Source organism: Aegilops tauschii, chromosome 3 (assembly GCF_002575655.3).
Source record: "Aegilops tauschii subsp. strangulata cultivar AL8/78 chromosome 3, Aet v6.0, whole genome shotgun sequence".
Classification (NCBI taxonomy): domain Eukaryota; kingdom Viridiplantae; phylum Streptophyta; class Magnoliopsida; order Poales; family Poaceae; genus Aegilops; species Aegilops tauschii.
Genome location: NC_053037.3, coordinates 522,734,446 through 522,746,690, shown reverse-complemented (window position 1 = coordinate 522,746,690; position 12,245 = coordinate 522,734,446). Strand labels below are relative to the sequence as shown.

At 47.5% G+C, this 12,245-nt stretch overlaps 2 protein-coding genes across 2 annotated transcripts; one reads left to right on the top strand and one right to left on the bottom strand.

Moving 5' to 3' along the window:
- The first annotated feature begins 5,548 nt into the window (after positions 1–5,548).
- Positions 5,549–8,877, top strand: LOC109757994 (uncharacterized). The gene is made up of 4 exons (XM_073510967.1): positions 5,549–5,933; positions 6,579–6,849; positions 6,955–7,175; positions 7,975–8,877. Exons 1-4 carry the CDS (start codon positions 5,568–5,570, stop codon positions 8,614–8,616), a joined length of 1,500 nt encoding a protein of 499 aa, XP_073367068.1. The 5' UTR covers positions 5,549–5,567; the 3' UTR covers positions 8,617–8,877.
- A 540-nt stretch (positions 8,878–9,417) lies between these two features.
- LOC109757995 (F-box/FBD/LRR-repeat protein At1g13570-like) lies at positions 9,418–11,439 on the bottom strand. Its single transcript, XM_020316843.4, has 3 exons — positions 10,421–11,439; positions 10,181–10,324; positions 9,418–10,087 (listed from the first exon to the last, which is right to left on the bottom strand). Exons 1-3 carry the CDS (start codon positions 11,384–11,386, stop codon positions 9,695–9,697), a joined length of 1,503 nt encoding a protein of 500 aa, XP_020172432.2. The 5' UTR covers positions 11,387–11,439; the 3' UTR covers positions 9,418–9,694.
- Positions 11,440–12,245: the final 806 nt, after the last annotated feature.

Genomic DNA, 12,245 nt, shown 5'->3' with positions numbered 1-12,245 from the left:
CTGAAAAGGACCAAGGATATGTTTCTCGTTTATGGAGGTGACGAAGAGCTCATCGTAAATGGTTACGTCGATGCTAGCTTCGACGCTGATCCAGATGACTCTAAGTCACAAGCCGGATACATATTTATATTGAATGGTGGAGCTGTCAGTTGGTGCAGTTCCATGCAAAGCGTCGTGGCGGGATCTACGTGTGAAGTGGAGTACATGGCTGCTTCGGAAGCAGCACATGAAGGAGTCTGGATGAAGGAGTTCATATTCGATCTGGGTGTAATACCCAGTGCATCAGGTCCAATGAAAATCTTTTGTGTGAACACTAGAGCAATTGCCTTAGCAAAGGAATCCAGGTTTAACAATAGAACCAAACACATCAAGAGATGCTTCAACTCCATTCGTGAAAATGTCAAGGATGGAGACATAGAAGTTTGCAAAATACATACGGATCTGAATGTAGCAGACTCATTCACTAAGCCTCTTCCACGAGCAAAACATGATCAGCACCAAGACTCCATGGGTGTTAGATTAATTACAATGTAATCTAGATTATTGACTCTAGTGCAAGTGGGAGACTGATGGAAATATGCCCTAGAGGCAATAATAAAGTTGTTGTTATTATATTTACTTATTCATGATAAAGGTTTATTATTCATGCTAGAATTGTATTGATCGGAAACTTAAATACATGTGTGGATACATAAACAAATACTGTGTCCCTAGTAAGCCTCAACTAGACTAGCTCGTTGATCAAAGATGGTTAAGGTTTCCTCCGTCTAGTATCTCCGCAGTGCACGGCGAAGCCCTGCGGGAACAAGTTCACCATCACCGTCATCACGCCGCCGTGCTGGCGGAACTCATCTACTACTTCGCCCGTCTTGATGGATCAAGAAGGCAAGAACGTCATCAAGCTGAACGTGTGCTGAACGCGGAGGTGACGTATGTTCGGTAGTTGATCGGTTGGATCACGAAGAAGTTTGACTATCAACCACGTTAATAAACGCTTCTGCTTATGGTCTATGAGGGTACGTAGACACACTCTCCCCTCTCGTAGCTATGCACCTCCATGGATAAATCTTGCGTGTGCGTAGAAATTTTTTGTTTTCCATGCAACGTTCCCCAACAGAGCTCTGCCATGGCTATTGCAAAAGCTTGGATGCGTTGTCCCAGATCCTTGGCAGTCACCATGGCCCAATCAGAGGCCTCAGCATGGCCAAGTTCTGTTCCAAAGGCAAGGACCGAGCCAAGCTTGACGAGTGGTTCCGATCTCCCGCCCTATATCAGCTCGAGGAGCTCAGTTTTAATGATGGGCATATGCGCTTGCTGCCAATGTCCGTGCTCCGCTTCGTGCCCATGCTGCGCCTCGCTAAGTTCATGAACTACCATTCCTCCCCCTTAATGACGCGCCTGCTCTTTTTCTACCACGACTGAAGCACCTCGAGCTCGTGCCGTCTGCATCCCAAAGGATGGCATGGAGCGCCTGCTCTGTGGCTGTACTACACTTGAGTACCTTCATCTTTACGCGATCAATGGGTTCAGTAGCTTCCACATCACCTCCATGACTGTACGAACTATTTATGTGTGTTGCTGGTGCTGCAACAAGAGATCACAAAAGGTGTACCACAATATGGTCATTGAGGACACACCTTCACTTGAGAGATTACTTGTAGTTGATCAAGAAGGTCCAACAAGAATCAATTTCATTTATGTGCGGAAATTGACAGTGGTGGGCTACTCGTGTGTCAAATACTCTGAACTTGTTATTGGATCCACACCCATTTAGGTACAACACAGTCGCCTTCTACCTCTCCTTCTTGAAACTAACATTATTTCTAATTTTAAAGATGTGTGTTTGTCTGTCATCCAGAAAATGATTCTGACAAGCTTGACCCCGAATCTGCGCACGGTGAAGGTCTTGGCACTAGAATCTATCGGCCCCAACCTGGACCAAGTTGTCGGTTTCCTAAGATGCTTTCCATGCCTGGAGAAGCTATATATCAAGGTGATGTTCCTTTCCTGTTAAATGTTAGCCATACGGGAGTTCAATTTTTGGCACCTTTTCCCAAGTTTACAATGACAATGTACTACAATTTTTGAAGGAATTTTGGAGGATTTCAGTACATATATGTTTTCCCCCCATATTGGTTGCTTGATTCATATGGTTACAATCCATAAGCATATCTCCTTTGGATTCATCTGTACTAGTTTTCTTAGGGAATTTTTCATCCACTCCAACCTCTTGTGAAGAAAGGCTACATTTTCTAGATTTTAGTCAAATGCCCATGTTAATCATGTCGGATCGAAGATGGCACGTTAGTGCATTTTACAAATCCTGCAAACCAAATAGTCCTGTAGTAGTGTTCAAAATTGCATGTATGCACTAACATGCTTTCTTCTTTTGCAGATAATAATAGGCCCGGTGGTGGATAATGTGATACAATATAACAATCATATCGAATGCCTAGATCTGCATCTCTCAGAAATTACTTTGAACTCCTACCGAGGGACCTTACCGGATATTATATTCGCCAGGTTCTTTGTTGTCAGAGCAAGGTGCTGAAGGGTTCTTCGCAAAAATGAATGGTTTGTTGATCAGCGTCGGCGGCTGCGGCGGAATGGAAAAGGCTCCAAAAAAGTTGAGTTTCATTTTGGAACTTCAAATGACAAAGTAATCGGAAGTCATCGTGTCAACCCCATACATGACTTGTCGCTGGCTGATCCCTTTGCATAAATGATGAGGTTTCGAAACCAGCCTTACTAGTGGTAATATTAGTTTGAACCTCTCCTATATACATGTTTAGCTGATCAGTGCAGGCGTTTGCAGGTGAATGAGCTGAATTTAATTTCTAATATCAGTTTGAACCTTGTAATCTTCGAATTTGAGCCATGTAACTCTGGAATTTGAACCTTGTAATATTTCGGGCTTTTGTGGTACAATCATTGAAATGGCATCGTATGAGACTCGTATATTGGTGGTACTATTTTGACCTTAATATGCAATGGACTTAGATTTTATTAACCATTCCCTTGTCGATCTCATAGCACACGATCTGTATAGCTAACTCGACCGCAATCTTCGACATTATTGCACACTGTTGGTTTCTTCAACCGTGTGCCCTATAGAGCGCAAAATTAATTATCGCACTCGAGTGTCCATCATCACCCTTATGTTTAACTTTGACCTCATCACCCACGGGTAAACTTATGATCGAAGTCATTCCATGCACTTCGTTTTTGCAAAGCTTTTTGCCAATAAACGCCCACGATTTGCCCCTCTTCTAGCCGACGCGTGCCAAAACTAGGCGGGCGCGAACAAGCTCACCAACGATACATTTGGCGCCTCTTTGAGCCCACGCGTGGTCAAACAAAATTCGTGTGGGGTGCTCAAGCGTGCACTAGAATCCTCCACTATGAACGCGGTGACAAGACGTGGTGATTATAGGCCGGCCGACACCCACTTATTACCGCGGCCATTTAACCCTTGTATCTCTTCAACCTTTCGATCGCACTCCAGTATTGCAAGAAGCACACCCACCACGACAAATTCTTAGAGGGTATCCTGCGCGGCTCCAATGGCGCTCTGAGCGGCTGCCCCCAACGAGCAGCAGTTCACCATGCATGTCATGGTGGACACCCACAGAAGGTTCACGGAGCTCTCGATGGTGTACACCAATAACCCGGTCTGGGTGGAGCACTCCATCCACATCATGGAGCTGTTGCTTGCCGAGAAGAAGTACAAAGTGGTCGGGTTCGACCTCGAGTACACCCGTGCTCGAGCCGGGTCACATCCCAAGGTCGTTGTCGCCAAGATGTGTGTGCGCAATCATGTCCACGTCTACCACTACTACCTGGCCACAAGGCCTTGCGAGCGTTTCACCAGGTTTGTCAACAACCCCCACTACATGTTCGCTATGGTGGACATCACCAAAGATGTAAAGGTGCTCAAGAATTCGGGCATCGCCTGCCAGAATCTTGTCGACATCCAGGGCCAATACAAGATCCGGGACAACAAGAATCATGAGAAGGACTCACTGGTTCACCTCCCTGAGGCCATCATCGACCCCTACTACAGAGATATGAAGGATTTCTGCAACAAGGAAAAGCGTGCCTGGAACTCGGCCTGGATGGAGAAGCTCGACAAAGCTCACGTCATGTACGCGGCCAAGGATGCGTACGCGAGCTACGAGATGTACAGGCGGATCGTTGACATGAGGAAGTGCCTCCTTCCCCAAAACGGCCAGGGCTCCAGCTGGAAGCAGAGCAATGACAAGCGTCGTCACAGCAAGATGCAGATAATTAGATGCTCATTTTTCCTAGTTTAGTATGCATGTAATTGCTTACTTGGGTGTGTGGAAATGTTATGTGTATAGTCACTTATGTAATTATATGCTTAATTTGGTTATGCAATGTTGTTCTTATAAGTATATATGTTGATGTTCTGTAGACAGAGCAAATCACATCCACACGGAATAAACAATGGAACCCGTCGGTGATGATTTCATCAATCACCCACAATTGTATACCAACAATCGTTTGCTCACAACACATACGGCTTGTTAACAGGAATCGTCTGTGTTGTTATCGGTCTTCCCACACATTTCTGATTACTGACATGTTTGCCGCGTATCACACACATCTTGCAAGTTGAACCGTTTCTGTTGTGTTGGCTAATCGCAAATAGTTCATCCGAGTGAACTGTATGTCGTATATCGCACACACCTTGATCTGGCTAACTGTTTCTGTTGTGTTGCCTAATCACAAATAGTTCATCCAAGTGAACTGTATGATGTATATCGCACACACCTTCACCTGCCTAACCGTTTTTGTTATGCTCATCGCAAACAGTTCAATCGAGTGAACTGTATGCCACCCATCGCACACGTAACTACAATCTAAACCGTGTTTGATGTCTCTGCCATCGCAAACGTTTTGCATATTTTTTGACGGTTTTCTTACACCACTGTTTGCGATTAATGCATCGCACATAGTTTCATTGAAGGGTTTCTGATTGTAGTGTCGCGTTAGCAGCATCCTGCAGTAGTGGTCGCTCCCTTCCTGTAGGCGTTGTTGTTGAAGAACCTCGTTGTCCGTATGGTGTCATGATATGGTTGGTGCATATATGGGCATTTTTATAGTTTTTTGATCGCTGATCTGATTGCTTTGGGGTTATTTTCTTTTTTATCGAATACACTTAACTTTGGTCTTATATGACTTTGCTATTGCCGACGTTTTTTGTATGTGCGTGCGTTCATGTTGATTGTGTGCATCCTAACTATGCAGAGGCCGGATGTGTGCTCATTGTGTTTGTATACTCTTGATGCTCCATTTTAATCCAATAAAATCCATACTTTGTCAGAAAAATGCTATCCATCAAGGTTTATTTAGGAGTTCTAGCCTGAGAAAAGAAAAAAGAAAAAGAAAAGAAGAAGCCTGGATTCCCAAGTGAACTGCACACGGCCCACACACGGCCCACTTGGTGAAGAAGGGCTTCACACTTGTCTCCACTTTCTTCCAAAAGAAGAGGGTTTTAGTCAGCGCCGCCGCAACTCGATCGAAGCCACTGGATAGCAAGAACCATGGGGAAGGTAGGTCGGAAAGTGGCGGCGAGGGCGGCGGAGGGGAAAGCTAGTACGATGGCGGAAGAGGAGGGGCTGGTGGTGCTGCGGAGCCAGGACGGCATGGATTTCCTGGTTCCCGCAGAGGAGGCGAGGCTGTCCATGTTCGTACATCGCAGGATCGAGCTCGACCGCGACAACCACATGGTCCCCGCCGACGGCGACGAGACCAAGTACACCCCCATCTTGCTCCGCTCCATCCGAGGCGACGTCCTATCCAAGGTTTTGGAGTACTGCAGGAAGCATGCCTCCGGCGACGACGACCCCGCCTGGGATGCCAACTTCGCTAGTCTCCTCGACCAAGAGACTCTCTGCGACCTCATCCTGGTGAGCAATCCCCTCCTCCCCTCCTCTAGTAGTCTAGTCAGTGACCTCGCCCACTTTACTTTAGGTTCTGCTCGTTTGTGGATTTCAGTCTGACCAGAAAAACTTGTTTGTTGAAGGATAATGGGTCCTTGATTAATCCAAGTTGTGAATCAGCAACTGGAGTTCATTAAGGAGTGATATCATCGTTGTAGCACAATTAGTCGAATGATTGCTCATGGAGTTCATTAAACCAAGTTGTGATTCAGCATTCAGCAAGTTATGTTCTTTAACACCATATATAATTGCTAATGCACATATGTAGTCAGTTATGTATTTTGTTGGAAACAGCAATTAGTTAACAGTTGGACAATGACACACCTGTGCGGTCCACCTCCAACAAAACCAATTCTTACTCTCGGGAGCCTTTCCATAGCCCTGCATTGACAACTAAAATAATTAAAGCATTAACAACATGCCAAAATGGCGCGTAGCAAGCAATTGATCTTCATGTAAGTGGGTGTATGAAAGGTTCAAGTGCGGCCAGCATGAAATGCTTACTTTGCTACAAGAAACAGACCAAGACAACTACAAACCTCTAGTTTGCCACCATCATTTGTGGTTACTCACGTTTGTTTGTTGGTTTAACGTATAATTTACTGCTTACAGGCTGCACACTCCCTCTGCAACCCAGGGTTGCTTGCTCTGACCTGCCAGGCTGTTGCCAATATGGTCAAGGGGAAGTCTGTTGATGAGACCTATAAGCTCTTCAACTTGGGTCAGGGCCGGGCGCTCACACGGGAGCAAAATGCCTTGAAGGCCCGTCACGTAGTTCGCTGCCAGGAGTTTACTGCATACGACCCCAAGCGGCGTGATCTCATCTGTACCCGCCTCTCCCACGACTATTACAACATAGCCTTCTTTGACCATGACCAAGAGTGTGAGTATATCCAACCGATCATGCACCCTGTTCATTTGTTCATCGCATGCATTGCCTTTTCTTTAAAGCAAAACCGTAGTGGTTGAACTTGATTTGTATTTCCAGCTAGGATTGCCCGTGGGCCGCCACTTGGCAGTATTGCAGGGTCTATCTTGGATTGGGGCGTACGATCTTCGCTCAACATCATTTTGCTGAAGGTATCGGAATCTGAGGTGGGGTATCCTTTCAGTGTGTTTGGGACCGTGATTGCAAGGGATGAGGTGGACTACAAGTGTCTCTATCTGTTCAGGCGTGAAAAGAAAGACGCCCAAATCATCAAATCGATGGTCTGCATCCTTGTCTCTCTAATTGAATTGCATTATAGCATTATTTGATCACTGTTACAATGTTCACATGCTCCTGTTACCTATTCCAGTTCGAATGCCTTTTTTTTTGCGAGGTCCAGTTCGAATGCATTACAAACTTAGACACTGACAGCTGTATAGATAATGATCGTCACTGCTACATAGATAATGGGAGTTACTATTAGAATTTTTTGTTTGATAGTGCAAAGTTGCAAGAAGAAACATAAAGCTGAAGTAGGGCATAAAATTTAATGTTATATTTGGAATTTAAAATCCTGGTAATTTGTGTATATATTATGATGGAATTTTGGTCACAAAAGATGAAGTTGGGAATCTTGACTGGAGCAACAGCCTTTCGTTAGATGATATGTACTCGCTACCGCATCGAAAAGCCAGCGTTTCCCATGTAAACTGACATTTTTCGTAAATCAAAATTGCTCCTTAAGATGAAGCTGCTTCTCAGTAAAATTTCATAAAGATTCAAGAGTGTGCATACCCAGAAATTGGACCGGACCATTCTGTAACTTTGGTTCCTTGATGATGTCAACTCTGTAAATGGTTTAGTATCCTTTGCCATCCTTTATCTTGTGATGGATATAAAATGTACAGCGAGAACGTCGAATACCATGACACCATGTGATGCACTTGCCCTCTGAATTCGTTCTCACTCTGCACTACTTTTCACTAGAGCGTAGAAACAGAAATTATGCCCTCTTAGTTTGAGACAAAAGTATGCAGGGACATAACCTGACATGATTCTATTTCCTAAACCCTTGTGCAGGATGATATGTTGATTTTGACAGATCCACCTCGAGGGTTGGTTTTGCTAGATGAAGTTTTCTTTGAGATTGATTTAAAGATCGAGCGCGATGGAGGTGCAACTATGGATTTCAGCAAAGGTGTGATATCTCTTATTAGGGCCCGCCTCCCTGTGGATAGGCAGACCATGACAGTCAACCTATGCAGCTGGCTAAGCAGTGTGGATGTGCTTTGTGAACATGTTGAGCAACCGGTGGAAGCTACAGTTGGGATTACTAGCTTGAAGGGGCCCTGCAATCTGGGTGGAGTATGTGTTTGGGCTGATGGGAATTATGAGGAGCGCATTATACTCTACAGTAGCGATTCATGCCTCGCTGTTGGCGGCCCTGTGCCCTTGGCACGCCGTGTGGTGGCCGTCCCGATGGGTAAGAAGTTGGTAATCCGTCTTAGAGGTCTTACAGATGAATCTGACTATGTCGCTGGTCTTACCAAGGAAGGTGAGGAGGGCGAGGATGTTGTTATCACTATGGGGCCTTCCGATGAAGGTAGTTGTGTTTGCAGCATGGGATGGGGTGAAGTGCAGGTGCAAGTCGCCTGGACTGGTATCCTGAAGAGAGAGGAATACAAGATGGATGTTGTTGGAGATGTGAGTCTGTTGCGGTAAGGATGGCGGGTGTGTAACATAACCGGGATAGTTCGTGAAGTAACCTGGCTATTTATTTAGCTCTAAATTGATGTTGAACAAATTCTTGCTGTGTCTTTTACCTGTGCTGTTGAAGATCTGATGTTGGGCGCTGCTAATTTGCATCCAGCTGCTTGTTATTAAATCCACTTCTCCTGGATGCCTTTTGCATGCATTTTGGAATGTTGGAAACCCTAATGTGATATGGAACATAATACAGTGTTAAAGGCATGTGTTTTGGAATGCTCTGTCGCCGATTTGATGATATGGTCTGACCATGAATGTTTGCACTCTTATATTTTGCTTCTCCATAATTTGTTTGTTTTTCTTTTACATGGATGGATGTTGTTAAGAACACTCTCAAAGCGCAGTCTAGCTACAACACCCGAAACATTGCTATTCACAGAGTCTGAAAACCCGCAATGCATGCCACAAACTTCATCGATTTCATCATTTTTAAGGCCCTGTTGATGTCTAGTTAATTTTTTTTATAGAAGGAGCCCACCCTGGTGAGATCGCGGAAATTCGTTCCCGACGGGAGTCGAACCCCGGTCTGCAAGGATGCGACCTTGTCACTAGGCTGCGTCATGTTTTCTCATCTCAAATCACTATCACCATATTCATGTTTAGATAGCTTGGCTTACTTACGGTTGCAGTTTTACAATGTAAACACATTAATGGAGCAGCTATATCCCCAAAAAAGAAAACGCCTTACATCATCGTACCAAGCTATTCTTGTTTTGTTTTCCGGGGCATTGTAATTTGTAACCTCTGAGATCAATGGAAGAAAGAACAAGATTCACATTACTTTCCACAAAGCAATTTTTGGAAGGGTGAGACAGCACTAACATCATCCAAGCAATAATCAGACCATTTGTACCAAATAAACATGGAGAAACTGCCTTGTGCATAGGCAAGGGAAATAGTAACTTAAACACAACCCTGCTGTCACGTTTCCAAGCTAACGATCCCAAACGGTACTTACTGCCTTTCCTGTACACACTAGTACAAGAGATCATGAAGAACCACCATCGAAACTAACATCGGCCGGTGAAGGAAACTAACATCGGCCGGTGAAGGCAAGAGGGTCGCTCAGAGAAAAGTTTGATCCTCTTTTGAAGTTGAGTATCTTGAGGCCTTCGCCTTCAGCAAGTGCGCTCTGGACAAGCCGCAGAGAACAGCACTTACTGGCCCATGACACGTCGAACAGAGGGTCCACCTTGGAACGCGCCTCAGCCAGCGAGGCGAAGGTTCCTTTGCGATACACGACCACCAGCTTTGTCAGCATTTGTGCACTCTCCAGGATGAACTTGAGGAAGCAAAGCTCGCACTGGTCTCCTCGGAAGTTGTGGAAGATGATCAGATTAACGCTTGAGCAGATGCTCGCGATGGTGCCAGACTCCTTCCAGAACTTGAGGTTGATCTTGCTACTGCTCTCAATAGTTTCCTTGGACTGTAGTAAATTGTTGGTCAAACCATGCAAACTTGAGATAGAGTTCAATCGGTAAGCAGCAGCAATAGTATTACTATAATGAGGGCGGCTCACCTCGATGTGCAGCCTCTCAACCTTTGGAAAACATCTGAGGAAGCAAGGCAGCATCTTGGCTTCATTGCGGACACCAAAACGCACTTTCAAGCCAAGGATCTTCACGGTTGGTAGCATGGTGAAAGGACTAGGCTTTGCCGAAGGCTGCAATTGCATCATTGTACCCAATTGTTTCACAACACATTCATTCACATCAATATACCACTAAACAAAACGGAAGCTTGAGGGCAGTGACTGGACCTTGATGGTGGTGTCGCCGACCTGCAGAGTGTGGAATTCCGGCTCCAAGTAGCCGATCAATCCCAGTGCCTGGACACGGCCAATCTTGATCGTCTTGCGCGGCGAGCCTCCTTTGCAGGTGGACGCTACCCAGACGATGAGGCGCTGCAGTTGTGGGGCTTCCTCCACGGTGATGTCCAAATCGGAGGTGGCAACGACGTACACACACCGAATGCTTCTGCTGTTGATGGTGAGGCGATCCATGAGCATGTTTCCCTGGAGGCAGAGGGTCTCCAGCACGGGGCTCCTGGCGAGGATGGAGTCCAGGTGGCGGCTCTCGATGACGACGGTGCAGAGCCCGAGCTCGCGAAGGTTGGGGAAGTAGGCGGTGCGGGGGATGTCGGGGAACTTCCAGAGTGCAAGGTAGAGACGGGTGAGTGTGTCAATGCCGAAGATGGCGGCGGGGAGCCGGAGGACGACCGGCGGCGGGCGGTTGGCGAGGACGAGCTCCTGGGTGCCCTTGGCGGCGAGGAGCCCCAGCCAGCGCGCGAGCGGGCCCTGGTACTCCTCCAAGTGGCTGACGGTGAGGTGGATGCAGCGGAAGGGGCCTGGGTGCGCGGCGAGGATGAGGGACACGACGGAGGGGACGCGGCGTGCGTCGGCGCGCGTGACGGCGGGGATGAGGTCGGGGAGGAGGTGGGCGTCGGCGAGGACGAGCGGGGCGGAGCGCCAGACCCCGCGCCAGCGGCTGGAGAGGGCGGCGGTGCGCGCGGCGTCCTTGACGGGGAGGCGAGAGACGATGTTGCGGAGGAGCGCGTCGGGCAGGCGGCTGATGTGGTCGTCGTGGGGGAGGAGGAGGGCGGAGAGGCGAGCGGCGGCGGAGACGGGCGGGTCGGGGAGGGCGCTGTGGGCGAAGGAGAGCAGGCGGGAGAAGAGCACCGATTCACTCTCGCGGCGCCGGAGCTCGGCCGCCATCGCCGGGTTCATGGCCGCCGCCGGTGGGCACGAGGGTTTCGAGCGGAGCGCGCGCGCGTGTGTGGACTGTGGAGTGAGGATGGAATGGATTCTTCCTACCTAGGGTTAGAGTGGTTAGGTGGGCCGAAATGCTCGTGGCCCGCCAATCCTTTCTTTTTAATCTGTATTTTATTTGGTTTTATTTGTGTTTTCCAATCCAAAGTTTGTGAAACATTGCCAACGACTTTTCGCAAATGAACATCCACAGTGCCCCTGCATTAGATTTTACATCACACTCCAGTTTAAAAGAAAGTTGGCATGCCCGCATGGCGCGGTTCCGCCATGCCCAAGAGTGGAAGACTTCTGCTTGTGCAAGCTGTTCTTTGTGCCATTCTCATTCACGCAATGATAGCTCTGCACCTGCCGGCTAAGACAATTACAGCGATGAACAAAATTATCAGAGGTTTCCTCTGGTGTGGAAAAGCGGAGGCTAACGGAGGACAGTGCTCGGTCGCGTGGGATATTGTGTGCACGCCCAAATGGGCAGGTGGTTTGGGAGTTCCAAACTTGAGATGGCTGAATATAGCCATGCAGGCTAGGTGGCCTTGGCTGCGCCGAGCTGATGCCTTGAGGCCCTGAAACGAGTTCGACATCCCTGTTCCGACTGAATCTCTACAACTCTTTCGCTCGGGTGCACACTCAACTCTAGGGGACGGCTCTAGTACCTTCTTCTGGGAGGACCGCTGGCTGGACGGGTCTAGGATACAGGATCTCGCCCCGAAGGTGTGTGCTAAGGTGCCGCCTCGGAAGCGTACCAGTCTGTCTGTGCGTATGGCTATCCAGGAGGGCTCATGGCCTTTGGATATTAACCCAAATCTCGACTTGGATGAGC

Bases quoted from the DNA above. Each gene is read 5' to 3' on its own strand.
- LOC109757994 (XM_073510967.1), top strand. From the start codon at position 5,568: ATGGGGAAGGTAGGTCGGAAAGTGGCGGCGAGGGCGGCGGAGGGGAAA. The intron at 6,850-6,954 runs GTGAGTATATCC...TTGTATTTCCAG, and splicing joins CTTTGACCATGACCAAGAGT to CTAGGATTGCCCGTGGGCCG. The intron at 7,176-7,974 runs GTCTGCATCCTT...ACCCTTGTGCAG, and splicing joins CCCAAATCATCAAATCGATG to GATGATATGTTGATTTTGAC.
- LOC109757995 (XM_020316843.4), bottom strand. From the start codon at position 11,386: ATGAACCCGGCGATGGCGGCCGAGCTCCGGCGCCGCGAGAGTGAATCG. The intron at 10,325-10,420 runs GTCCAGTCACTG...ATGCAATTGCAG, and splicing joins TCGGCGACACCACCATCAAG to CCTTCGGCAAAGCCTAGTCC. The intron at 10,088-10,180 runs GTGAGCCGCCCT...AATTTACTACAG, and splicing joins TTGAGAGGCTGCACATCGAG to TCCAAGGAAACTATTGAGAG.